Source organism: Lactuca saligna, chromosome 5 (genome assembly GCF_052625555.1).
Source record: "Lactuca saligna cultivar CGN05327 chromosome 5, ASM5262555v1, whole genome shotgun sequence".
Classification (NCBI taxonomy): domain Eukaryota; kingdom Viridiplantae; phylum Streptophyta; class Magnoliopsida; order Asterales; family Asteraceae; genus Lactuca; species Lactuca saligna.
Genome location: NC_136421.1, coordinates 269055413 through 269079947, shown reverse-complemented (window position 1 = coordinate 269079947; position 24535 = coordinate 269055413). Strand labels below are relative to the sequence as shown.

Below are 24535 nucleotides of genomic sequence, written 5' to 3'. Positions count from 1 at the left end.
ATGAGTTTACTCCCCAATTTCCTTCATTTCTCACTTCCACCCTCAAGAACACTCCCCATTCTCTCTCAAGTAGCATCCCGTTCTTCACACGATTTTTCGAAAACATAAGCATTTCTTGATTTGATTTGTTGTTATAACCTAACATCTAGTTGTTATACATCATTTTATCCATTCATTATTAGTTTTTACTTATATCTTCAAGTGTTCTTCAAAACACTAAGAACACACACTAGTGTTCTTGGACCTTAAACACCCAATCAAGCTTCTATCTTGTAAGTACACTTACCCTAGCTTATTGTGTGCTTAATATGAACATGTTTACACTTGGAAAACATCAATAATCACATGATCAATGGATTTTATGGCCAAGGGATGTACTTGGGCCGTAAACTCCTCTAAATGAGGTTAAATGGACCCTAGTCCCTTCCTCAGCCTTGGATGGTAGGCTTGATCCTTCCTAGAAGTGTTTAAGACCTTAAACAACAATCAAAACATGTTCCCATAAGAGTTTACAGCCGTAAACACATAAGGATATGGTCCTTAGGCCGTAAACTCCAATGACATGGCATACTAACCTTTAGATGCAACCCGTTGGTACCTATAACACTTGAATCAAAGCGTTTCCATGTCCTAGGGTGTTTTAACTTGATTAATTAGTTGTTAAATGACTAATTAGATACATATATGTTTTATTACATGATAACAACGATCATTGTGTGTGTTCAAGTCCTCACTTGACACTTAGCATCCTTTATCGATCCTACTATCGCATCACTCATTTCAAGGGAGTTCATAACCCTTAAACAAGCTTTTAAATGCTTTTGCATGCTTTTAAATACTTTTATGGGGGGAGGGAATATAAGTTGAATATCATGGTTATTATATCAATCACATGTGATTAATAACTATCAAAGAGATAGATTTACTATACTTTCAAACCGTTTTATCAAACAAACTACTTTTAAATCGTTTTATAAAGTGACATCAAGTCATGATTATTTATTATTTCAAAATTTTTAAATGTATTACAAAAACCTCTTTTCCACTTATATATTTTTAAATACCATATCAATACATTTACGTAGTAAGTATATATATATATATATATATATATATATATATATATATATATATATATATATATATATATATATGATAAGATGGTTGTGACTTCAGCTCCAACACCTTGCTTAGCAAAGGTGTATAAACGTACATGGACACTTCAAACTACATTACTAGTAAACTATAATAGGTATAGTTTGGGAAATACTACTTACTATTCCTAGTACAAATGGAACATACATGAGTCAGTTCATTCATGAGTCGATACAATTGTATTACATACTATATGAAGAGATACTATTACATACTGTAGGAAGAGATACGATTACATACTATATGATGAGATACTATTACATATTATATGATTAGATACTGCTATATACGTTCGGTACTAAACATTCTACACCCAACTATTAGCTACATGGGGAAAATGCACATCGACGGATGTCTACGGTTAATACTATTCGGCAAGTTACTCTACCGTGTTTATCCTAGTACCAAAGGATAATACTTAAATGATTATATAATGTTCCCTTTTACTTTTATTTTGTGACACATTCACATAAACGATGAAGTAGAATATATTTTGATAATAATAGTTAAATGGGAAAAAACCGTCATTTTTACAATGATACATACTTTCAAAACAGTCGGGTCTTGGTAGAAGACTACATTTTATATTAGTAGGAAATATAGGATTTCCTAGGGTTCTCACACTTATATGAAATGTTTCATCAAACATTTACAAGTCTTTTCCTTACAGTTTTACAAATCAAAGACATTAAAATACTTATGAATTCATCAGCTTAAATGCTGATACTCGCTTTCAAAATAACTTGTATTCTCAGGTCGTCAATAGACAGGTACCGGTGATAGGTTTTTGAGAAGACGGAGCACAGACTAGACTCGTCTTTTATCATTCATTTTTGGTGTCTGTTAAATTACCAAGAACACACATGTATTAAAATTATATATTTAATTCCATGGATGATGTTTGTTTACTTTTTTACTATTACTGTGTTGTGATACTATACATGACGTCCTCCGCCCCAGAACATTTCCGCCGTTCTCGGTTTTGGGGTGTGACAAATTGGTATCATAGCATTGTTTATAGTAAATTGAGGTTTGAAAATATAAATTTGGATATATGTGTATTACCTGAGGTTTGAAAATATAAATTTGGATAAAAGAATACCATTTATTGCACATGTCAAGGGTGATAAGCTTATACAAATACAAGAATTAGAAATTAAGTTTGGAGGGTTTGGGATGCAATTCAGAGATAGTAGCTTAAATGATGAGAGAATGGGGTGTGAAGAAGAGGAAGAAGAATGCGAACTTTATGGGGACATTGAGGTAGAGTTAATAATGTTTTGGTTTCAACATTAGTTTTTCTTTAAATGTGTTTTGATTTCTTTTTATTTGTTATATATGGATGAGTAGTTAAAATACATAGTGTTGTATTTAATTAGAATGTTAGTGATTCTTGAAGAAATGTGTCAGTTCTCATATAATCATTTTGCTTCTCTTGCTCTGCATCAGTTATAATAGCATCATTGTTGTCCTTCCCTGCAATCGTGTCGGTTTGATTACAATACCTAATTTAGTTGTTTATAGTTTTTGATATAATATTGTTAATATTGCAGGCATTTGCTGTTGTGTTGGAGCACAATTATGGTAAATTGTTAGCAAAGAAGAGTAACATGGAATTGCATTAAAAGATGGTTTGAGAAAATTTCCAGAGAATAAAGTTTTGAAAGAGTGGGTAATTAAAAAAAATGAATTGTTTAATGAGAATGATTATGATAAGGATAATGATTATGATAAGGAGAATGATAATGAAAATGATATTCCATACCATGGAAAAGAAATTGTTGAATATCAAGGGGATTTGTCACCTATTAGGGGTTTGGTACGTAAGAGCAAGGATGTAGATGATGGATGTAGTTATGTGGCACCACGTATGGAAAATGAAATCACAGATGATGATCTTACAATGACTCGGTTTTATAAGTTACCGGGTGTGATGGATGAAATGATAGATATGGCAACTAAAACTGAGATTATGTTTTCAAGTAGTAAACGTGAAGAAGAAGAAGAGAATCCAATTGTTGTGTTTATATTTAATTCAAATGAAGGAATAAATCTAGAGGATGAGATGAACAATGTTGGCAATGAAGATGATAATGGTAAAAGGGGAAAAAGGGACAAGAAATCTACAAATTTATTTCATTCACCTTTTACTGAACGGGTATTAGGATTGGTGATATGTTGAAGAAGAAGGATATTGATATGTTCAGTTCAATTTTTGCATCTAAAAGAGATAATGGGTAAGTATAATAAATATTATAAACTCAGTAATTGTAATATAGTATTTGATTTTAGTATTTTAATTAATATATCTAAATATGTAGGGACACGATCTGGGATATTGGAATTGGTGATGTTTTGCACCAAGGAGTTGTGTACCATTTTAAGATGGATGTATATATCCATTCTAGAATAATAGATTGTTGGGAAGCATTCCTTAATAGGATGGAGGAGTACAGGGACAAAGGATCGATAGTTAGATTGTTCTTGGACACAAAATTTCTAGTATGGAATGAAGAATTTATTTTTGTAAAATTCAATGTAAATAATTTATTTTATTACTGAATATTGTGTTTTCCTTATTGTTACAGACTAGTGAAATGTTGAACAAATCGGGTGTAGGAGTCGAAACATGCAGAATGTTTGATGGATTGCTGAGAGTTTACACTAATAAGTTTAGAGTGTTACCAAGTTTGAAAGATGTTGGGCTGGTTAGTTCATTTGGAATTTAATTTTTATTACACATTCATTAGAATTTTATATTACGTATCTGTGTTTTGTAACATGTATTTATCCCCGTAGTGGATGTGGATATTTATTGCTTGGTGTGTTTTGATCTGAGGATAGGAAAGTGCTTCATAATTGATCATGTGAATCGAAAAGGAAGTGTTGATAGTGTTTATCGAACAACGCCTATGGTTTTGGTAAATTGTACATTAATATATTCATTGAGAATCAGTATTTGACTGAATAAATATGTATGTTATTATTTTATATTGACTGTTTATTTTATTATGACAGGTGAAACTATTGTGCAGCTACTTATCATTACAAAATCATTCAATAGTAAAAGCTTTAACTGGAGCAAAACCACATGTGATGAACATTCGTTGGTGCATAGCGAAACTGGGACCGAATTGTGGATTATATCTTATAAGACCCATGGAAAGTTATATGGGAGAAGGTGAAGGGCGATGGGATTCTGGTTTTACAGGAAAAGGGAATGCAGACAATGTTGCACTTATGAATTTAAGGAGCATGTATTTGGCTAGAATGATGAAAACCAAATTCAATGTGCATAAAAAATGCTAGAGGGGGATTGTGTTGAATTTCTTAAGCTTGATGTGCTGGAAAGACAGCTACTTCTGCAAGAATTAGCAGAAGAAAGGAAGAAAAGAAGACTAATGCGTCGACGTTGAAGTTGTAGTCCAGTTTGATTAGACTCTTTATGTTTTGTTATTTTGAAGTTAAACGAAGTGTTATGAAGTTGGGTTTTTTTTTCGTCTCTTTTTTTTTTTTGAACGATTTGGTATGAATTATAAAAAATTTTGTTTTATGGATGAATATGGATGGTACTTATTAATATTAATATGTGGGTTACAATGTAACAGCTTTGGTGGTGTGAAATGTACTGATCATTTGTTTTTTATAAAGCAGTTCTGGTAGAATAAACATTTTACTAGTGTTTTGACAAAATATAAAATGGATATTTGATACTGTTTTGGTATATAGTGTTTCGGGAATGTACATATGGTGTGAATGTTATATTTGAATGAATAATGTTTGTGTGAATGTTATATTTGAATGAATAATGTTTGGCAATTGTTGTTTGCGATTATTTTGATGTTGTTATTAATGATGTGGTGATTTGAACCATATTATATTGGAATATGGTTAGAATATAGTGAAATACGTAGAATGTAAAATGTAGTTTGTGTATTCCGTTAGAATGATGGTATGTTAATTTTTTAATTGGCTTTGCTTCAAATAGGATTCAAAGTATGACAGTTTGGGATCATCTTTTGTCATTTTAAAATGGTTAGTATGTTAAATCTAAAAGAATGTTAAAAATTTGAAACATTTAATATTTGTTTTAATATATGAGACAAGTGTATTTTAATTTCTATTAGATTGGTCCAAAGAAGAGTTAAATTGGATTTTGTACTTAATATATGCATAAGTATTTGGTAGATTATATTAGACATCTGATTTTGGAACCATAAATTATATTGGCAAATATACATAATTCTTAAACAAATGTGAAAAGAATGAAAAACAAATGAAATATGAAAAAATTTAGTTTTATGTTAAAGGAAAACGAAAAATGTAAGCAATAGTTCATAAGCAATAAATGCAAAAAATTAAGGATAAAATAAAGTCATTTCAAACTAGTTAGCTTTATCTTTAAAAGGACAATTTTCCTTGTCATGATTAACCATCTGTTGACATGATGCACACAATCTCTTGGGTTTCAATCCTTGAAGTTGAAGCATTTCTTTTTTAGATTTCAATCTTTTCCCTTTACTGCCAGAACCTTTGTTCTGAATATCTGATGGATTTTCAATGTCCACCACATCAGGAATAGTGACTTTTAGAAGGTTCGTATAGTAATTGTCTTTGTTGGGAAGCGCATTTGATGGACAATCATCTATATGTTTTTTCTTCAACTTATGTTGATCCTCTAGATATGTTTGTAATCTTTTATGGTCATGACTTAAAGTTGAGACACAATTATCGACAACTGAGAAAATTTCAATGGCATACTTGTCGGTATGTAAGTCATATCCGGAGTCTGAGAAGCATCTTTTAAGCAATTTTGTAGGAATGGCATCCCTTCTCCAATGTTTCAATATGTACCGTGATGGAATTTCAACACGGCTGTGATATTTAAAAACACAAAAAATGTGTCTACACAAAAGGCCAACATGTTCAAAATTCATGCAACTGCACACGAAGGTATCTTCTAATGTTGAATGTGTAACCTGGAAAATTTGGAATATTAAAAATTGAGATGATGTAATTAAATTTAGATTCAACTAAATGAAATATCAAGAAATACAAAAGTATATGTACCTTGAATTCAGTGTCTTTGAGAATTCTATCGTAATGATATTCATACACTGTTTCATCACCTATTTCCTTTTGAGTTTGTCTAGTGACAATGGTTTTGTTTCTCCAGTATAGTAAAAGTGTCAACACCATCTTCACATGACACACACTTTTGGAAACAACTATCCTCAGATTTTAAAATCTCTTCCTGAACTTGGTAAAAAATGGTATGAGTGTCCACTTTGGATGCATGAACTTCGTAAGGAAGATGTTTGATTATTTTAGGAAAAGTGTTGGAAGTCTTGAAATCTTTAAAAATCTGATTATGTCTTTGTCGTTCCAAATTAGTCTCAAATGACATCATAAAAATGACAAGATACAAACTAGAAAGGGTGTTGTTTTGAAATGACTTGTTTTGGCTTTCAGACAATGATGTAGTCCGCATAAGACGAGACATTGGTATGTCCTTGTAAAATGCCGGGAACCATAATCTACGCAACCCGTACATAGCATTCAACCACTTGTTGTTTGTAATATTGAAATCCTGCAACAAACATTCCCAACCAGCCTCAAATGCTTGTGGTTCAATTATAGAATTCCATATTAATCCATGGAAACGATTACGAAACTCTGGATTGGTAGAAATTTCGATTGATATTAATCCATGGAAACGATTACGAAACTCTGGATTGGTAGAAATTTTGATTGATATCTAGTTAAAATGTAATGATATGCATATTATAGGTTGTATTCTAATTTAATTGTGATAAAGGAATGTCACATCTTCAAGAACATATATGATTCTGATGTAATTAGTGTGGTTAAATATGTATTATACGAGTATGGGAATTAAATTGTACTTTCTTTGGTAACTTTTTAATTATATACCACATGCAAAGTCTGTGCTGTGTTGTTGGAATAAATTCTTTAATAGCTTTGGACAATTCTGGATCCTGATATGATAACATCAATGTAGGTGGTTTTGTAAATGTCTTCAAGAAGGCCTTAACCAGCCAAGAGTAAGATTCATAATCTTCTTTGCTCAACAACCCAGCCCCAAATGTTACACATTTTTATGGTTGTCTATAACAGTGAATGGAATGAAAACCATATTATACGTGTGATAGAAAATAAGTTTTAAATAAGGAAAATTAACTACATGTTGTATTGAAGATAAATTAAGTAAAAAATAACAAAAACATACCTATTTGTGTTGAACGTGGCATCAAGGGGTACAACATCTCCAAAAGCATTTTAGTTAAACTTAGCTGTCTCGTCCCCCAAAAAAGTGAATTTAGCTTCTTGTCGACAACTCTGTACTCAACAGTAACGTTCGGGACATATTTTTTCCTTTCGTTCATTTTGTCAACTAGAAATTTGGAATCTCGCCCACCTATGAAACAATTAAGATTTCTTGTACAATTTTTGAAGTCAGAGAGCAAGCCTCGATCAGAATGACAACTAGGTATGCTAGTATAGAATATATATACTTTTGTCGCAGCAATGTTTTGTTTGGACATGTTGTGAATAAAACTTTCATGTGTGTAATCAAGTTTTCTCTTGGCACGTGATAGGTGAATAGTTTCCTTACTAAACAAAGCATGAGAATGTTTCTTAGTAAAATCATGAACAACATACTTTACAGTGCCCGATATTATCTTTAAAACAATATTTTCATTGCAATCCACCCTGAATTAATCTTTTCTTCTTTTAGGCTTGTTGTGTTGAATGTCCAAAGTATCCACTTTACCAGTGTTGGGCTTACATTCACGATTACACAATAAATGTCTTTCCGTAATAACACGGAACATTGATGTTCTAAGAGTCCTAAGTCTAACATCAAATCCAACTTCTAATGCATAGTTTCTATACATTCTAACAGCATCAGCATATGAATCGTATACTGATTTAATCTTTGGCTTAATATGATCAGATACTTTTGGAGTCCAATACAGTGACCCACCAGGGGAAACGTAATCATGATCAGCAACTGATTGTTCTGAAAGTAATTAATCATTAATATGAATACAGTAAAATTATTGGGTTAAAAAATATGTTACCACGCATTAGATCAATATTCTGCGCTATATCATCGTCATTAGATGAGTAATTTTCGATTTCTGCATCTTCAAATTCTGCTAAGAAAAGGAATGAAATTACAATATATAGAGTTAAATTGTGTTGGTATTGGGGACATTAAATAATTAAAAGAATCACCTTCATTAGATTTACTACTTTCACCAATTGACAATCCATAGTTGTAGAGTGTGTCAGAACCAAGGTTGGCATACGAATAACTGCCTTACAAAGAAACAAATTCATAAGTAAATTATAAATGTTTATTACAGAAAACATTATGAAAAATGAGATACTTCATACATAAAAATAAACTCACAGTCATTGATGTCACTTTTATTTTAGGTTAGTATTAAACTTATGGGTTATGTTATCCTTAAATTACCTATATGAATTCTGTAAAGGATTTAAATTACAACAATTCTAAAATAGCAATATACAAAATGTAACATCAGAGTATAAATTCATACAGATTAACATTGGATTACCACATTCACAATATTATTTACACATTTAATATTGCATTGTTGAATAATTCAAAAACACGTGTGTAACATCCAAAACAAAAATGATATTTCTCATTATATAGATTTAACAGACACCAATTAATATAATATAATCTAACCATACATCAAATGATGTATGAATTTATTTGAATTACATAATGAAAACACATAAATTTTCTTTGATAGAATCAACCCATACATATAACCGAAACTCATTTTTATTGAAAAATAAACTCCAAGCAACTAGACTTGTAATTTGATTTCCTACTAAATGAGCAATTTCGCATGTCATGATTCACCAACTTATTACAGATCGAACATCTTCTTTTTCGAATCATACTTGCATTCACCGGAGGAGGATCAATTTGTAAATTGAGATCGTTGTTTGGTTGTTGCTGAAAAAAAAATGATAATAACACATATTATACCAAACTTGTTAATTAGATAAACACAAACTCTAAATCATTTGTACCTGATCTTGATTATTTTTCGGCTGCTCCATTACAATTGTAGAGTAAAAAATCGGCCGATGATGAGTTTAGATGATCCACATGAAGTCGACTACAGAGGGATTATATATGGCTTAAAGGATAATGAATACAAATTAAAAATATATCTATAATTAGGCTAAAAATAAAGGATTTGATTGGGAATAATTGAGAGTAAAATCTTATTTACTTCATGAAAATACTTGTTCTAGAGTAATCCCTACATCCACACAATATATATGTATCCACATTTGAACATATATATATATATATATATATATATATATATATATATATATATATATATATATATATATATATATATATATATATATATATATATATATATATATAGGTTCATTTGAGACCATGTTTATTTTATTAGACTGTGAGACCAAATCTAAAAATAATTTTAAAACGAAAAATAAAAGGAAAAATCCAAAAATTCTTTTTTTAATTATTATTTTCGGAACTTTATTTAACTAAAAAAAAATATAATAAAAAAATAAAATAAAAAAATTACTGTTTTTATTTTTTGAAAAATACTAGAAATATTCTAATAGAATATTTCACTGTAGATATTCTAATACGATTTTTAGAATATTCTACTAGGTTTGCCAGATATATAGAATATTCTAAATATTTTACTAAAATATGTAAAAAAATGTATTTTTATTTATTTATATATTTTTTTGGTATTTTTTTTGGAAAATATATATTCCAAAAATAATATTGGAAAAAAAAAATCCGAAAATTTTCAATTATTTTGCATTTTATAAATGTTTTTGTTTTATATAATAAATGAGTGGCTAGGATTGCATCGCATGGTTTTACAAAATTAGACCGTTTCACATTAACCTAACCGTATATATATATATATATATATATATATATATATATATATATATATATATATATATATATATATATATATATATATATATATAGGTTCAGGTTCATTTGAGACCATTCTAATTTTGTGAGACCGTGAGACCAAATCTAAAAATAATTTTAAAATGCAAAATAAATGGAAAAATCCAAAAATTCTTTTTTTTAAATATTATTTTCGGAACTTGAATTAACTAAAAAAAAATAAAAATAAAATAAAAAAAATCTTTTTTTTTTTAAAATACGTGAAATATTGTAAATAGAATATTACATTGACATATTGTAAAAAATAATTTTAAAATGCAAAATAAATGGAAAAATCTAAAAGTTCTTTTTTTAAATATTATTTTCGGAAATTGAATTAACTAAAAAAAATCCTATTTTTTTTTAAAATACGTGAAATATTCTAAATAGAATATTACACTGTACATATTCTAAAAATAATTTTAAAATGCAAAATAAATGAAAAAATCAAAAAATTCTTTTTTTAAATATTATTTTGGAACTTTAATTAAGTAAAAAAAAATAAATAAATAAAAAATACGTCTCACCGTCTAACAAAATTAGACCGTCTCACATTAACCTAACCCTATATATATATATATATATATATATATATATATATATATATATATATATATATATATATATATATATATATATATATATATATATATATATATATATATGATTTCATGGAACTTCTGGTTTTACAGCGAGTTATTTATAGCACATGGGCACTACGTGTTTTTGACAATTTGTCAAACTTTTGGAAACAGTACAAATTATATTGATTGCATAGGTTGGAATTTAGTGGTGATTAAAACGTGTGGTCCATGTTGTCGTGCCCAAACTGCTAAAAACTAGACAAAATCATATCAGCTTTCTTCTACACTTCTTCATTTCATTTATCAAACACAGAAATTAAATATCCTTCCATTTTTATTCTTATAAGTCTTCGTATCCAATTAAATGATGATATATATCATTTTAGTATATTTAAAAATCATTATATAAACATTAAATATCACATGTCATCATTTAATTGGATAGAAAGATTTTTAAGAACAAAAAATAGAAGAATATTTAATTTCTCTATCAAATATTCAAATGTAATTAAATTATAAAAAAAGTGATTTTTATTGTACTCGCTAAATCATTGATTTTGGGTCGTTTTGCCTCATTCCCTCATTGGCTAGAGGGGGATCTTTTAATTGTTATAAAGATTGTGGCTATTGTCTAATGGGTAAGTGGGACTCTCTGCTTGGTCCCACATTTGCCAGGATGTAACTTCCTGGGGAAGAGGTTAAGGCGCGACTCTGCACCTTAACCTCCATACCAGTGATCCTCGCGTTGGCGAAAGCCCGGACTTGGCTATAGACTTGGTTCTGACTAGGCCAAGCCCGACATTAGTTTGACTTCTTCTTTTTTGACGTTCTACTTGAGGGATACGTTAACAAGTCCCTTACGCTTGTAGGTGTATGCATCGTATTGACAGCGTCGCCGTTCGAGCCTATATTTCAACATGTGTATGTCTGAGATTATCTCTAGCATTTGACAGGCTTTATACAGTGCCATCAATGTGTGTCGATTCCATTATGAGACGATTCGTGATGCCAGTTTCACCTTTAAAATCCCCCCTTTTCCCCATGCTTTCCATCCTCACATCCCCACTTTGCCTTTGTTGTATCTATCCGGACATTCTGCTAATTACCCTTTTCGATTTCTCATCTTTTTTCGATAATGGACTGTTATGGTAGAGTCCCTACTGCAGAGGAATTTCGACTTCTGCAGGATCTATTCGACTTCTTACCAGAGCATGGTGTAATGATTCCGGCAAAAAGGTGTCGATCTATGATTGCCCTCAAGAGAAAGTAGGAGTTTCACTCCCTTTATTCGAAGCGGGGTTATGCATGCCAAAATCCAATTTCTTCAACATGATTGTGGATCACTATGGCTTTTCCGTCGACGAGTTGACCCTGAGCGTTGTTAATAAGATCGTAGGTTTTGAGTTGATTTCTCGGGCTTTGGGTTATATACCCACCTTCTGGGTCTTCAGTTACTTTTTTTGTTCAACTACAAATTCTGGTGTTCATACTTTGGCGAAAAGGCGGGGCATTCATCAGTTAATCTCTGAACAAGATGCCCTGAAGAAAAATTGGCAAAGGAAATAGCTTTGGGTTAACGGAACCTTGTTGGGCGTGGGTTTCGCAAAACACTAGACTTTCCTGACCGCCTTACCAAACTATTTAAGAGCAACCTAACTCTCGGCAAACGACTAGGAAACATTACTGTTGTTGGCGAGAACTGGGAAGATTCTGTTCTTGCTGCGGCCGGTATGAGGATCGCCTAGAGAGCTCGCAGGAATATGGCACAATTTTATGTTGTGAGATACAATATCCACTCATCTCCTGTTCCACCCCCCCCCCCCCCTTTTTTTTTTAAAAAAAACAAAAAGGAAAAAGGGGGTAGGAACATGGTATCTTGTTGGTTTATGAGTTCCTATATTTGACATTTATTTGCGCAGGTGCTGAAGCCGAGATTTCTTTGGAGATGGCCCTGCGCAGTCACTATCGGGGTAAGCTTTATCACCGATATATTGATCTTGTAGAAGCTCTTCCTCCTCCTGTGTCTGAAAGACGCACGTGTAACGCCCGTAGATCAGGGCTAGTCAATTTAGAGACAATAAGCGTAAAAAAATGACTTTTTGATAGAAGATTATTTAGGATTAATAATCCTAACTAAGTTGTAGTATATGCTACAAGGTTTCCGTGCATATAAAGAACGCCAAAATCCGAGTTATAACGAAGAAGTTATGACTTGTTAAAGTTTCGCGACAGAACCGGCACAACACTGAATGACGTAAAAAGTGAATTTACGTTAAAGTGATATTTAGCCTTAGCGATCTAAACAAGAATCTAAGATCTCGTTGTTAGTAGCGAAACGACGAAAAGTTAGGCAAGAACGGACGTCGGACGAAGAAGTTATGAATTTATAACGAAATTTTCTGTCCCGACCTATTAAAAATAAATAATAAAAATAAAAGTCAAAATTAGCCGACGGAGCCTAAACGAAAGTCGAAGAGTGTAGTCTCACCTACGCGTGGATGTAAAGAACGTCGAAAACGGAGTTCGTATGAAGAAGATATGAATTTTCGAAGTTTATTAATTAATTAATAATTAAATTTAATTATTAAATCCCGGTATTATCCGAAGGCGAGTCATCGGACTCATCCGAAGTCGCCCCGCGTACGAGTGTACGCTCCGCGTACAGCGAAGCATGACGACCTTCGCACTCGAGTTCTTCGGATGACGCATGCAGTGACGAATTCGGACGCATACTCCGAGGCTCCAGCCTCCTATAAATAGGATGCGAGGGCAGCCGGTTCTTTTGTTCATTTTCTCTCTTCTCTCTCCCGTTTTACATCGATTTGTGTGCCAGAAATACCCCGAAGCCCCGGTATTATTCTCGAGCCTCGAAGCAAGTCCTGAGATCCCGAAGATCCCGAGAAGTGCGGTTCCCGAGCCGAAGCTCTGCCCGCGAGAAGTTCGATTTTTGTGGAGATCTTCCAGATCTACTGAAGAATACTACTTCTGCAAGTCGTAGTGCTGTCCGATCATCTTCTGATCAAGTGAGTGTATACTACCTTTCATAACACGATAATAATACAAGTATGGTTTGAGTGTATTAAGTTTATTGTTGTTTATATGTGTGAGTGTGTAGTTACTTTCTTCTAACACATAAATATGACGTATTTGCTATGAAATACGTGCTATGTGTTTATATGTTATTTGTCTATTTGAGATGGGCATGGAAATTGGAGTTTTATACAGGTGTTATATGATTTAAACTGTGTAAGTATTTATATCTACAAAATTGTTGGGTAGAACATAGGTAGATGGAATAGTTGGTGACTATGGAGTTAGAGCCTATTGTATAAACCTTGGCGACGATGTGACTTCGTGCCTATTTGATGAACCTTGGCGACTATGGAGTTAGCGCACGGTGAGTAAACTTTGGCGACTATGGAGTTAGCGCTTGTTGAGTAAGCCTTGGAGACTATGGAGTTAGCGCTTGTTAAGTGAACTTTGGTGACTATGGAGTTAGCGCCAGATAACTATGGATTTAGTACTTGATAAATAAGCTTTGGCAGCAATGGAATTCGTGCCAAATTCCTTACGAATAAATGAATGAAAGATAGTTGGTTCTTAGGGTAAAACCTTAAGAAAATAATGGGGATGGGTAATTGGGTTGATTGTTTGCTGATTACATATAATAATTATATTATTGTGGGTTGAAAACCCTATGTGCTCACCAGGCTCCCAAGCCTGACCCACTCAGTTTTCTTTTCATTACAGGTAATGGCACAAGGGTATAAGTTGGTGGACATGACAAGGGTAGTACACCTAAATTGACGAAAACACTCTTTTATTTTAGGAAAATTGCCTAAAATGCTAGTATGTGCTAATTGTTATATGTTTGCCATATATGATGTTAATTGTTCGGATCTATGGTCTGTTACCGACCGGATCTGGAAACCTTATGTGTTTAGGATTCTAAGCGTGCGTCTACGATATTAGAACTAACATGTAAACGTTTCGGAGTGATAAGGATGATTTGAATATCTATCGTGACTAAGGATCTAATTTCACCTTATTCGGTGTGTAGATCAAAAATGGTGAGAACGAGGAGTGGAGTTGGAAATGCTGATGAACACAGGAATCAAATACCAGTAATTGAACAAATACCTGTTGTAGCAGCAGTGCCTGAACCAATGGCAATGGCCGGAGTTCAAGTAATGATCCAGGAAATGTTGAATAATCAGATGGAAGAAACCAGACGTCTGATCAGGCAGAATCGCGAGGAATTGTCAATTCAAGTTGAGGAGCCCGAAGTAAATGGAGGGCAGTCTGAAGGAGGAAACTACAGTGGGACCGTTGGTCAAGCCAACCCACCAATAGTTCGCCAAAACAACCAGGATAGAGGAAATGATGGACGTGGATGCAAGTACCAGGATTTCATGACATCCAAACCACCATGTCTTTCTGGGAGCCCGACACCGGTGCAAGTCATGGACTGGATCTCCGAAATGGAGACAATGTTTGAAAGTTATGAGTGTAGCAACAGACAGAAGACCGCTCTTACAATCCCTCTGTTAAAATCTGGAGTATTGAGCTGGTGGAAGTTACTGGCTGGTTCGATGCCCAAGGGGGAAGCTAGCAAGATTTCTTGGGAAGAGTTCGTGGAGCAAATGAAAATGCAATACTGCTCTGAGCAGGATCTTCTGGAAATCAACAATGAGTTCCAGAATTTAAAGAAGGGAAAATTGAGCGTCACTGAATACGCTACAAGCTTTACGGAGAAGATGAAGCTTATTCCATACCTCATTCCAACTGAACTTTCCAAGGTCAACAAGTTTGCCAATGGATTACTAGCGGACTTTGGTCCGATAGTCAAACAAGCAACCACTCTGAAAGTCGTCATCTGGGCAGCCAAGAATGTTGATACCCAAATAAAAGAAAAGGGTCTGGAAAGAGCTGAAGTTGGAGAGAAAAGGAAGCGTGAAGGATCTTCAATAATCGGCAAAGAAAGTAAATTCTCGAAATCTAGGGGAAGATATGAAGCTAAGTGGTGTGAGAAGTGTAAGAAGAAACACTTCGGGAAATGTAGCGAGGAGATGACTTGCTACAAATGTGGGAAGACAGGGCACTACGCCAACAAGTGCGCACCTATCAAGAAGGTGTGCTATAGGTGTAACGAAGTGTTGGGTTATGAGCATTCTAACACCCCTAAGTGTACATGCAACCCTAAATACCTTGGATCTATGTTTTCTCTATTATACATGCAAATATGAACACCCAAGGTATTATCCTAATCTAGCATACAAAACTATCAATATAATAAGATAGAATACATACCTCTTTGATGTAGAATGTCTTCATGAAGATTGAGTGCCTAGTGCCCCAAGTGTGACACCTCAAATGGTTCACACAACACCAAATACACTTGGAATAACTTGAGAGAATTCTACACTTCATGAAAATCGGCTAGCCCTCTCTAGAATAATACTAGTCTCTCTAGTGGCCGATTTTGTCAAGAATAATATCTTTATATAGTGTTACAATTAGGGCAAACCCTAATTGTCATGACTTTCCATTTCCTTGGATCCATGGATTCAAATACACCATGGAGCATCCATGGAGCATCATATGGGTTTTGGCCCAACTAGATAATCCATGGAGCATTAGCCCACTATACAAGTATGGATGATTTACACAATCAACCCATATATTTAATTAGTCTTCTTTTGATCACTTAATTAATCCTAGATTAATTCTTGATCAATACTAATTAAATAATCTTATTATTCTTATTATTAATATACTAGAACTTATAATATATTAATAACCGTAAGTGTCTTATTTCTCTCATTATAGTCTATCCAAGTGCATGATGCCATGCAACCCAAATGGACCATGCCGGGTCGGGTCAAGTCTTACCAATTATAGTTATGGACTTAGACATTAATCCAACAGTCTCCCACTTGGATAAGTCTAAAACTATTATTGCGTATGACTTCAGGAACCAACTGGCAATCGTAGCTCTCAAAAGCTTCTGTCGAACTCTAACCTTGTCGATAAACGCTGACCTTTGTCAATGACTTGTCCATTAGATAAGGGATCGTATATTCCTCCATTCTAGATATCATATGGACTGAGACATGGATTATAATCATTCTCTCTGTCCATTTGTTGTTTCCCGATTTCCGATTTATGACGACTGACTAATTGAACAAATCAAATCAGTCCTGGCCCGACCGAGCACTTCCATTTGTCATCATCAAATCATCGAGGGGCCCACAGATATTGCTTTTATCCCGAAGGTAAAATGAATGGATAAACTTCGACTCATATGGCTTGTTCTACTACTTGTTGAATCATACACAAAGGCACGTTTTATAGCACCGAGTTACCAAATGCGGTTTCGTGTAATCAATGTACAACCAACTCATAGTAACAACTCATATCTCTAGGTTTGAAGAATATAAGATATTATCGTCTCATGATCACTCGTGATAAAATCCATGAAGTGATTCTAATGAGCGCGGGTTGAATCCAATAATCAGAACTTATGAGCACTCATGAGTGTTGTAGCCCTTTGTCCAATACCTTAGACCTCTACAAGCCAACCCATGACAGTCTTAATTCATATCTACTTCCAACATATGACCGACTGTGGATGGTTTGAATAACTTAGTCATTCCGGAAGAATAACCTAGTTTATTCGGGAAGTCAAAACATGCAAAGTGAAACACAATAATAATTGAATCCAGTATGGTATCAAACCTATGAACATAAATAAAAAAACCTTTTATTTATCACCATATGATTACACATTATTCATTGTATACTGTTTCAGCTATCAACTTTATTCTTGAATTTTAAAATAATAGTTATCCCATGCTCCAAGCATGTACACTATATTTTCTAAACACTAGTCATGCCATACACCAAGTATGCATGCTATGTTTGTCTATGATTTTTACTTTGTGAACTAGATCCATTGAACATAACTTCAATGATTCTCTTTTCACACTCCCAAATCCTTACTGCAAATGCAACAATTCCAAATTCATGCCATTTACTGAAATCTGTTAGATTCTAAACTTATATGCATTGATCTTCTTGTAACGATTATGCACAAATTCACAAAGACTTGGCAACAATCATTACAGAGTATTCCAAAAGAGATCAATTCCTTGGAAACATCCTTCTTGCATTAAGTTTCCTTAATCTTAAACAGATTGAAAATTCTAACTTTGAAACATTTCCAAATTCCATTTTGACTATCACTTCTGAACAAGAGTTGCCTCCTTATAGATTATGTCAATATGGTCCTTCCAGAATTAACACTATACTTCCAATTGTACTTGAGCAACCAATCTTTGGTAAACCTTAGATTGTCCTCGATAATTGTTTAATCCTTTTAGTCATATCCAGTTCTAAACCTTTTCCCTTCTTAATGCCCCAGGCATTTGGAAAATTTTAGAAAGGATGAATATAGCACATGTAATCGATCCTATATCCGAAGCATATGGGACACGATTCATGATGTCTCACATAAAGACTAAACCAGTCTTTTGCTATAACATTTCCATTTCTACTTGCCAAGTTCTCATAATTCAGATTATGAAAAGGGATGCCGTAATCATAATCGGATTTAAGAACGTAAACAATGGACCCATATACAGAATTTCCTTATGTTGAGCCATTCCAACATGAAATTCATATATATTTCCTTGACTAAATGACTAAAGCCTCACGATCTAAGCTTATAGATTTGAGATGAAGTATATAATTTCCTCTCCCTTAATTATAGCAAAACAACTCTTTCCCAATTGAAACCTTTTGTTTTCTATAATTAACATTGCTAACTTGCAATACTTATCATAATTATCATGCTCCCACTAACATGATGATTATTAGCATAACACTTATGCTCCCACTAGCTTTGACATGTACTCAGAAATCAGCTGGACTTCTAGAAATCAATACTTTATTGACTTTCTTACCAAAGTTCAGATTTCTGATACTAGATTGTTTTGATAAGACTTTATCAAAAACATACACCTTCCCTTAGATAGCACACTTGTGTGTCTAAACAATTATGAAGAGGGATGTCGTAATCATAATGCTTAGACCTTTTTGCCACTTCTCACAAGTCCAGGTTAGTGTGCCGGTAAACCACACACGCTCCACTAACGACTTTGAGAATGCAAATATCATAATTGCTATCTAGCTAAAATCTACTTAGTGAAAGTGTTTCCTCACCATCATTTTCATGAATCGGAGAGAAACCTTATGACACTTAGATTTTCTGGTGTATGTGTTCTTATCCATGTGAATTGTCAAAACCATAGTCACAAGACAAGGATAATGATAAATCCAAAACCATATGGATTGAACTCAATCTTAATTTCTTGCCACCTGGCAGCTCAAGGGCCTGCCATTGCTTCCAAGTTGTTGTGCAACCAATTAAGAACTCTAAGAACTCATATGAAAAGCCAACTTTAACTGGAATGGGCATAGAATATGTCAACACGATAGGTTATAAACCTCAAGTCGTGTGCTAGTGAAGAACTTCAGGTTTTATTCTTGATTAGTTCTTGAGACTTTCAAGACCTTTAAGACTCCCACTATCCTCTTGACATATAAGACTCTCTTGTCAGATATTCGAGGGATAGTGCAGATTCTTTATCAAGACAAACACTTCACATAGTTGGCCTAAGTTGGTCTTTGTTTTATCCAAAACATCACAACTTACCAACTTCAAATGAACAAGAGTAGGACACTTTTACTCTTACATTTGACACGTGTTTTAAACCTTCTTAAAGACATGTCACTCAAGTCACAATCTTGGAGTATGACTCTAAGACTTGTATTGGAACGAAGTATGACTCATCTTCGTGATTTAACCATTTCAACAATTCAAGATCCCTTCTTCTTAGTCATAAGAATGCACTAAGACTTCCTTAGAGAACTAATTTTGATATGGTTTCTTAATCATTAAGATGATTACAAAACTGATACTAAAGTACTCTCCCATCTTTTCAGATTTGAGAAACTTTTATCCTTCTGCCTAATTTGATTCTTCTTATCCGCTCTGCCATGCATTGGAACCTTTTCCAATGTCTCAGAGTTACACTTAAGCTTGTAAGTATAATCATATTTACTGAGCTTTAGTAAACTATGACGAATAGTCTTATCAATCTTTTGTGGTGGACTTAATCAGTGCACATGACTATGTACTCGATGCCTTAGTCCATTACTTGACTCACACATCCATGTGAATAAGTAATTAGTCTTAATTTTCCAATACTTGAAAGTTCTCATTCATCATGCTATACAACTTGCATGATTCCAAGTTCCGGTCCAATTGAGACTTGGGTGATGAGAATCTTTCCTTTTTTTTAGACATTACCACAAATGAAGGAATCAATTTCATATTTCCACTCTTGCTATTAATGGAATCATATAAGCAACAATTTTTCCTCAAATGCCATTGTAAGGATATTTTAAAATAACTAAAATCAAAAATTTCCTTTTATTTTAAAACTTTGCGGAAAAACTTATCCTTACAATCCATATGAAAACTTGTTGTTATCTATTCCTAAGCAATACCTCATAACTCCTAAGAAGTAGCTCAAGAATCCGATTTTCAAACCACGCGATAGAAATCCATCTATGCGATCAGATTCAGCATATTCTTTCTTTAAGTTTCTTCACTTTTCTTTAATTCTTAAAACATCACCATGTGACCCAGTCACATCATGTATCAGGAATCTCAGAATAGAAACTTAAAAGAGTTAGATTAGTGGACTTTACCTGAAGTAGAGTTAACCTTATTGACTTTAACATCCTTAGGTAAATTTGGCAGCTTCGCAACTAATGACCCTTCCTTTGGCAATATAAACATATGGACCCTTTGATAATGGTACATAGGACTATTACAGACTTAGCTTTTCTCTTTACCATTTGGTCAACCTAGTTGACTATGGTCAATCCCTTTCCTTGGGAAGAGAATGCTTTTTCTGTATTTCCAGTGTCACCATTGTCAATGTCCATAAAGTTTCAGGAAGTTGATCTTAGCAAATAGATAAGATCATTAAGGGTCTTGTCATAGTCTGTTTCATAGGTGTTCCAAAAGAACTCACTATGTGACTTAGAAAGTGATTGAACCACCAACTTTCTCAAAACTTTGACACCCAACTCTCCCGGCTTGTCAATATGTGACTACATCTACAAGATGTGACCACACCAAGACCTTTACTTGCCAATAAGGCTCGAGTGACCTTAAACTTTTTAAGAACTTGTGGGTTAGGGAGAATAATTGGAGGAGGTGAAAGAAGTATGATTTCCATGGGACATCATCTTCATTTAGGAAAACTTGTTTCAAGAGATTTGGGAAGATCATAAATGTCTAAACCAGACATGTTATGGGAGATATTCAAGATAGTTGATTTATAGTCCTTAATATGACACCCAATATGAAATATTAAGGCTAGGACCCAGCAAACTATTTTATAACTTAGAAGAGGTATGCCGTAATCCAAGCTATAAAATATTTGAAGGTAGGTGAATGACGATTCACCGATTTCCACCAAGATAAACGAAATGTATTATTAGGTTTTAATTGGTTTTGAAACTCCTAGATCTTTTGAGATTCATTGAACTGTTCAATGGCATGTTTCAATCTCGAGTGTGCCCTTCAGGTTTTGTGACTGGGATGCCGAGGATCACAAAACAAGGTGTGAAGTAACCATGCAAATTACTCGGTACCCTTAAGTGTTTACACCTTAATCGATGTGCCGGTTAACCACACACGCTCCATCGATACTATGATAAACATTAAGTTACCCTTTGCCTACCTTGTTAAATACGAGTTAGTGTGCCGGTTAACCACACACGCTCTACTAACCGACTTAAACAAAGTGCAAAGTGTAATTTCATGGATTAGCACCTTATTCACATTTTTCCTAAGTAACTAAGATTGGGAATTATTAAGAGTAGAGTTACTTAGTATTTATCATTAATACTTTTAATGAAGGGAGAATTATAGTCCTGTCAAACCCGTTCGGCTAACGACCCTCCACCAGTCAAGCAAGCGGTGGGTGAGAGTGGACACCCATTAAGTTGCCATTTTATAGGCAACAACCTTATACCCACCTTATAGACCGGCTTCGTGAATGAGGCATACTAGCGGTAAGACCGACTTTACTCTTATACATATATATTATTAACTTATAATATTATAAAGTATAATGGTTGAATTTTAACTTTTAAAATTCTAAGGGCTAACTTGGAATTAAAGTATTCATAAGAGAAAACTTTACAAATTCCAAAACTTGAGGGCAAGTTTTGAAACTATTCAAAACTAATTAATTCCATAACTTATGTGTTTAAAGTAGTTTTAATCCAAAAACTCTTCAAGTTCCATAACTTGAGGACAAGTTATGGAAGACTTTAAACTAATAAAAGAATTAACTTTTCTTTATTTTATAACATATGGAATTAATTAAGGTTACACTTTTTTTTATTTATTATTTAATGAAGAGACTCTTGAACTTCCATAACTTGAGGACAAGTTATGGAGTCATAAAAAAATATTCAATGACACAAGACTCTTCATTTTGTAACCATTACCAACTTTTATGAGTTTTATGAGTCTTTAATGTGACTCTTCATGTAACTTGAGGACAAGTTACACAAACATATTTTATACTCAACTCTTAGATTAAAATGGATTGAAAACAACTATTTCAATTAACTTTTATATTAATCTAAGCAACTCATAAGAACAAGATAATTCAAATCAAACTTTTTCATGTAATTAGCCTAATCACTAAACTAATTCAAAACATGAATCTATTGACAATTATCTTTGAAATTGGACTAGCATGAACATTACCACATCAAAAACAAGTTTATAAGTTCAAAAACAACTTAGGGTTATGTTCCTAGTCCATTTCTAGCCAAAAACCTCGAAAATATGCTGTCTGGGGGTCCAACTCATCGAGTGCATGAACCAACTCGGCGAGTTGGATCGATTTGATCACTTTTTAGGCATGGACTCGCCGAGTCTCCTGATGGACTCGCCGAGTCTGATGATCAGACAGCAACAAATTCGTTTTTTCAGCTTCTATTGCAGGTTTAACAAAAAAACAAGCCTAGGCTCTGATACCACTGTTGGGTTATGAGCATTCTAACACCCCTAAGTGTACATGCAACCCTAAATACCTTGGATCTATGATTTCTCTATTATACATGCAAATATGAACACCCAAGGTATTATCCTAATCTAGCATACAAACTATCAATATAACAAGATAGAATACATACCTCTTTGATGTAGAATGTCTTCATGAAGATTGAGTGCCTAGTGCCCCAAGTGTGACACCTCAAATGGTTCACACAACACCAAATACACTTGGAATAACTTGAGAGAATTCTACACTTCATGAAAATCGGCTAGCCCTCTCTAGAATAATACTAGTCTCTCTAGTGGCCGATTTTGTCAAGAATAATATCTTTATATAGTGTTACAATTAGGGCAAACCCTAATTGTCATGGCTTTCCATTTCCTTGGATCTATGGGTTCAAATACACCATGGAGCATCCATGGAGCATCATATGGGTTTTGGCCCAACTAGATAATCCATGGAGCATTAGCCCACTATACAAGTATGGATGATTTACACAATCAACCCATATATTTAATTAGTCTTCTTTTGATCACTTAATTAATCCTAGATTAATTCTTGATCAATACTAATTAAATAATCTTATTATTCTTATTATTAATATACTAGAACTTATAATATATTAATAACCGTAAGTGTCTTATTTCTCTCATTATAGTCTATCCAAGTGCATGATGCCATGCAACCCAAATGGACCATGTCGGGTCGGGCCAAGTCTTACCAATTATAGTTATGGACTTAGACATTAATCCAACACGAAGAAGGTCATATTTCTAAAGACTGCCCACAGAAAAACACGCCTCCACAGCCAAGGGCATTCAACATGTTCCTCAACGAAGCAGAAAAGGATGGGAGGATTAAAAGATGAAGACTTCACATTAATATATAAAGTCTGTATTAGGAAGCATAACCTGTTAGAGGCATAGTATAGGGTGAACTTGAACTTTTGTGTAATAGTTTCAAGATCTAATATAAACCCTCGTTTTGTTATCTGATGTGTTGAATGATTATATGATTTATGTATAGTGACTTGGTTAACTGCGAGACAATACTTGGGACGAGTATGAGTAGGTGTGAATGGTAGTAGAGATCTATACTACGGGAAGCATAGGACTCACGCTTGGATCAGGGGAAGTCACAAGGTTATCAAGAAGCTAGTAATTGATTTCGTTTTATTCAAGTTTGTCATTTCCCTTGTTTCGGTAATGGCTAGTAGGATGATGGTTATTCCGACCCTAGTGGTCATATTAATTGAGTCCGACCGCGATGAGAGGTCATCGGGGCACGACCCATCGGTTAGTTTCAATAGATAAATGAATGTATTTATCCTTAGAAGAAGAAGGAGTCCACAATAAGGATTTCTTTTGTAACTTAAAGATGTTGATCTAAAGTCCAACGTAGTACGAAGAGCAGATGCAGGGTTGAGCATCAAGGTTATTACTTAGAATGGAGAGATAACATATGGAGTCAGTATACAAATCCTATTTCGTTGAAGATTCCGGGACGTAATCATCCTAAGGGGGAGATAATTGTAACGCCCGTAGATCAGGGCTAGTCAATTTAGAGACAATAAGCGTCAAAAAAATGAATTTTTTATAGAAGATTATTTAGGATGA

General features: G+C 33.6%; 1 protein-coding gene across 1 annotated transcript; it reads right to left on the bottom strand.

The window, feature by feature from the left end:
• Nucleotides 1–5540: 5540 nt before the first annotated feature.
• On the bottom strand, nucleotides 5541–6354 carry LOC145046651 (uncharacterized). The gene is made up of 2 exons (XM_078994933.1): nucleotides 6226–6354; nucleotides 5541–6134 (listed from the first exon to the last, which is right to left on the bottom strand). The coding sequence occupies exons 1-2, from the start codon at nucleotides 6352–6354 to the stop codon at nucleotides 5541–5543; spliced, it is 723 nt and encodes a 240-aa protein (XP_078851059.1).
• Nucleotides 6355–24535: the final 18181 nt, after the last annotated feature.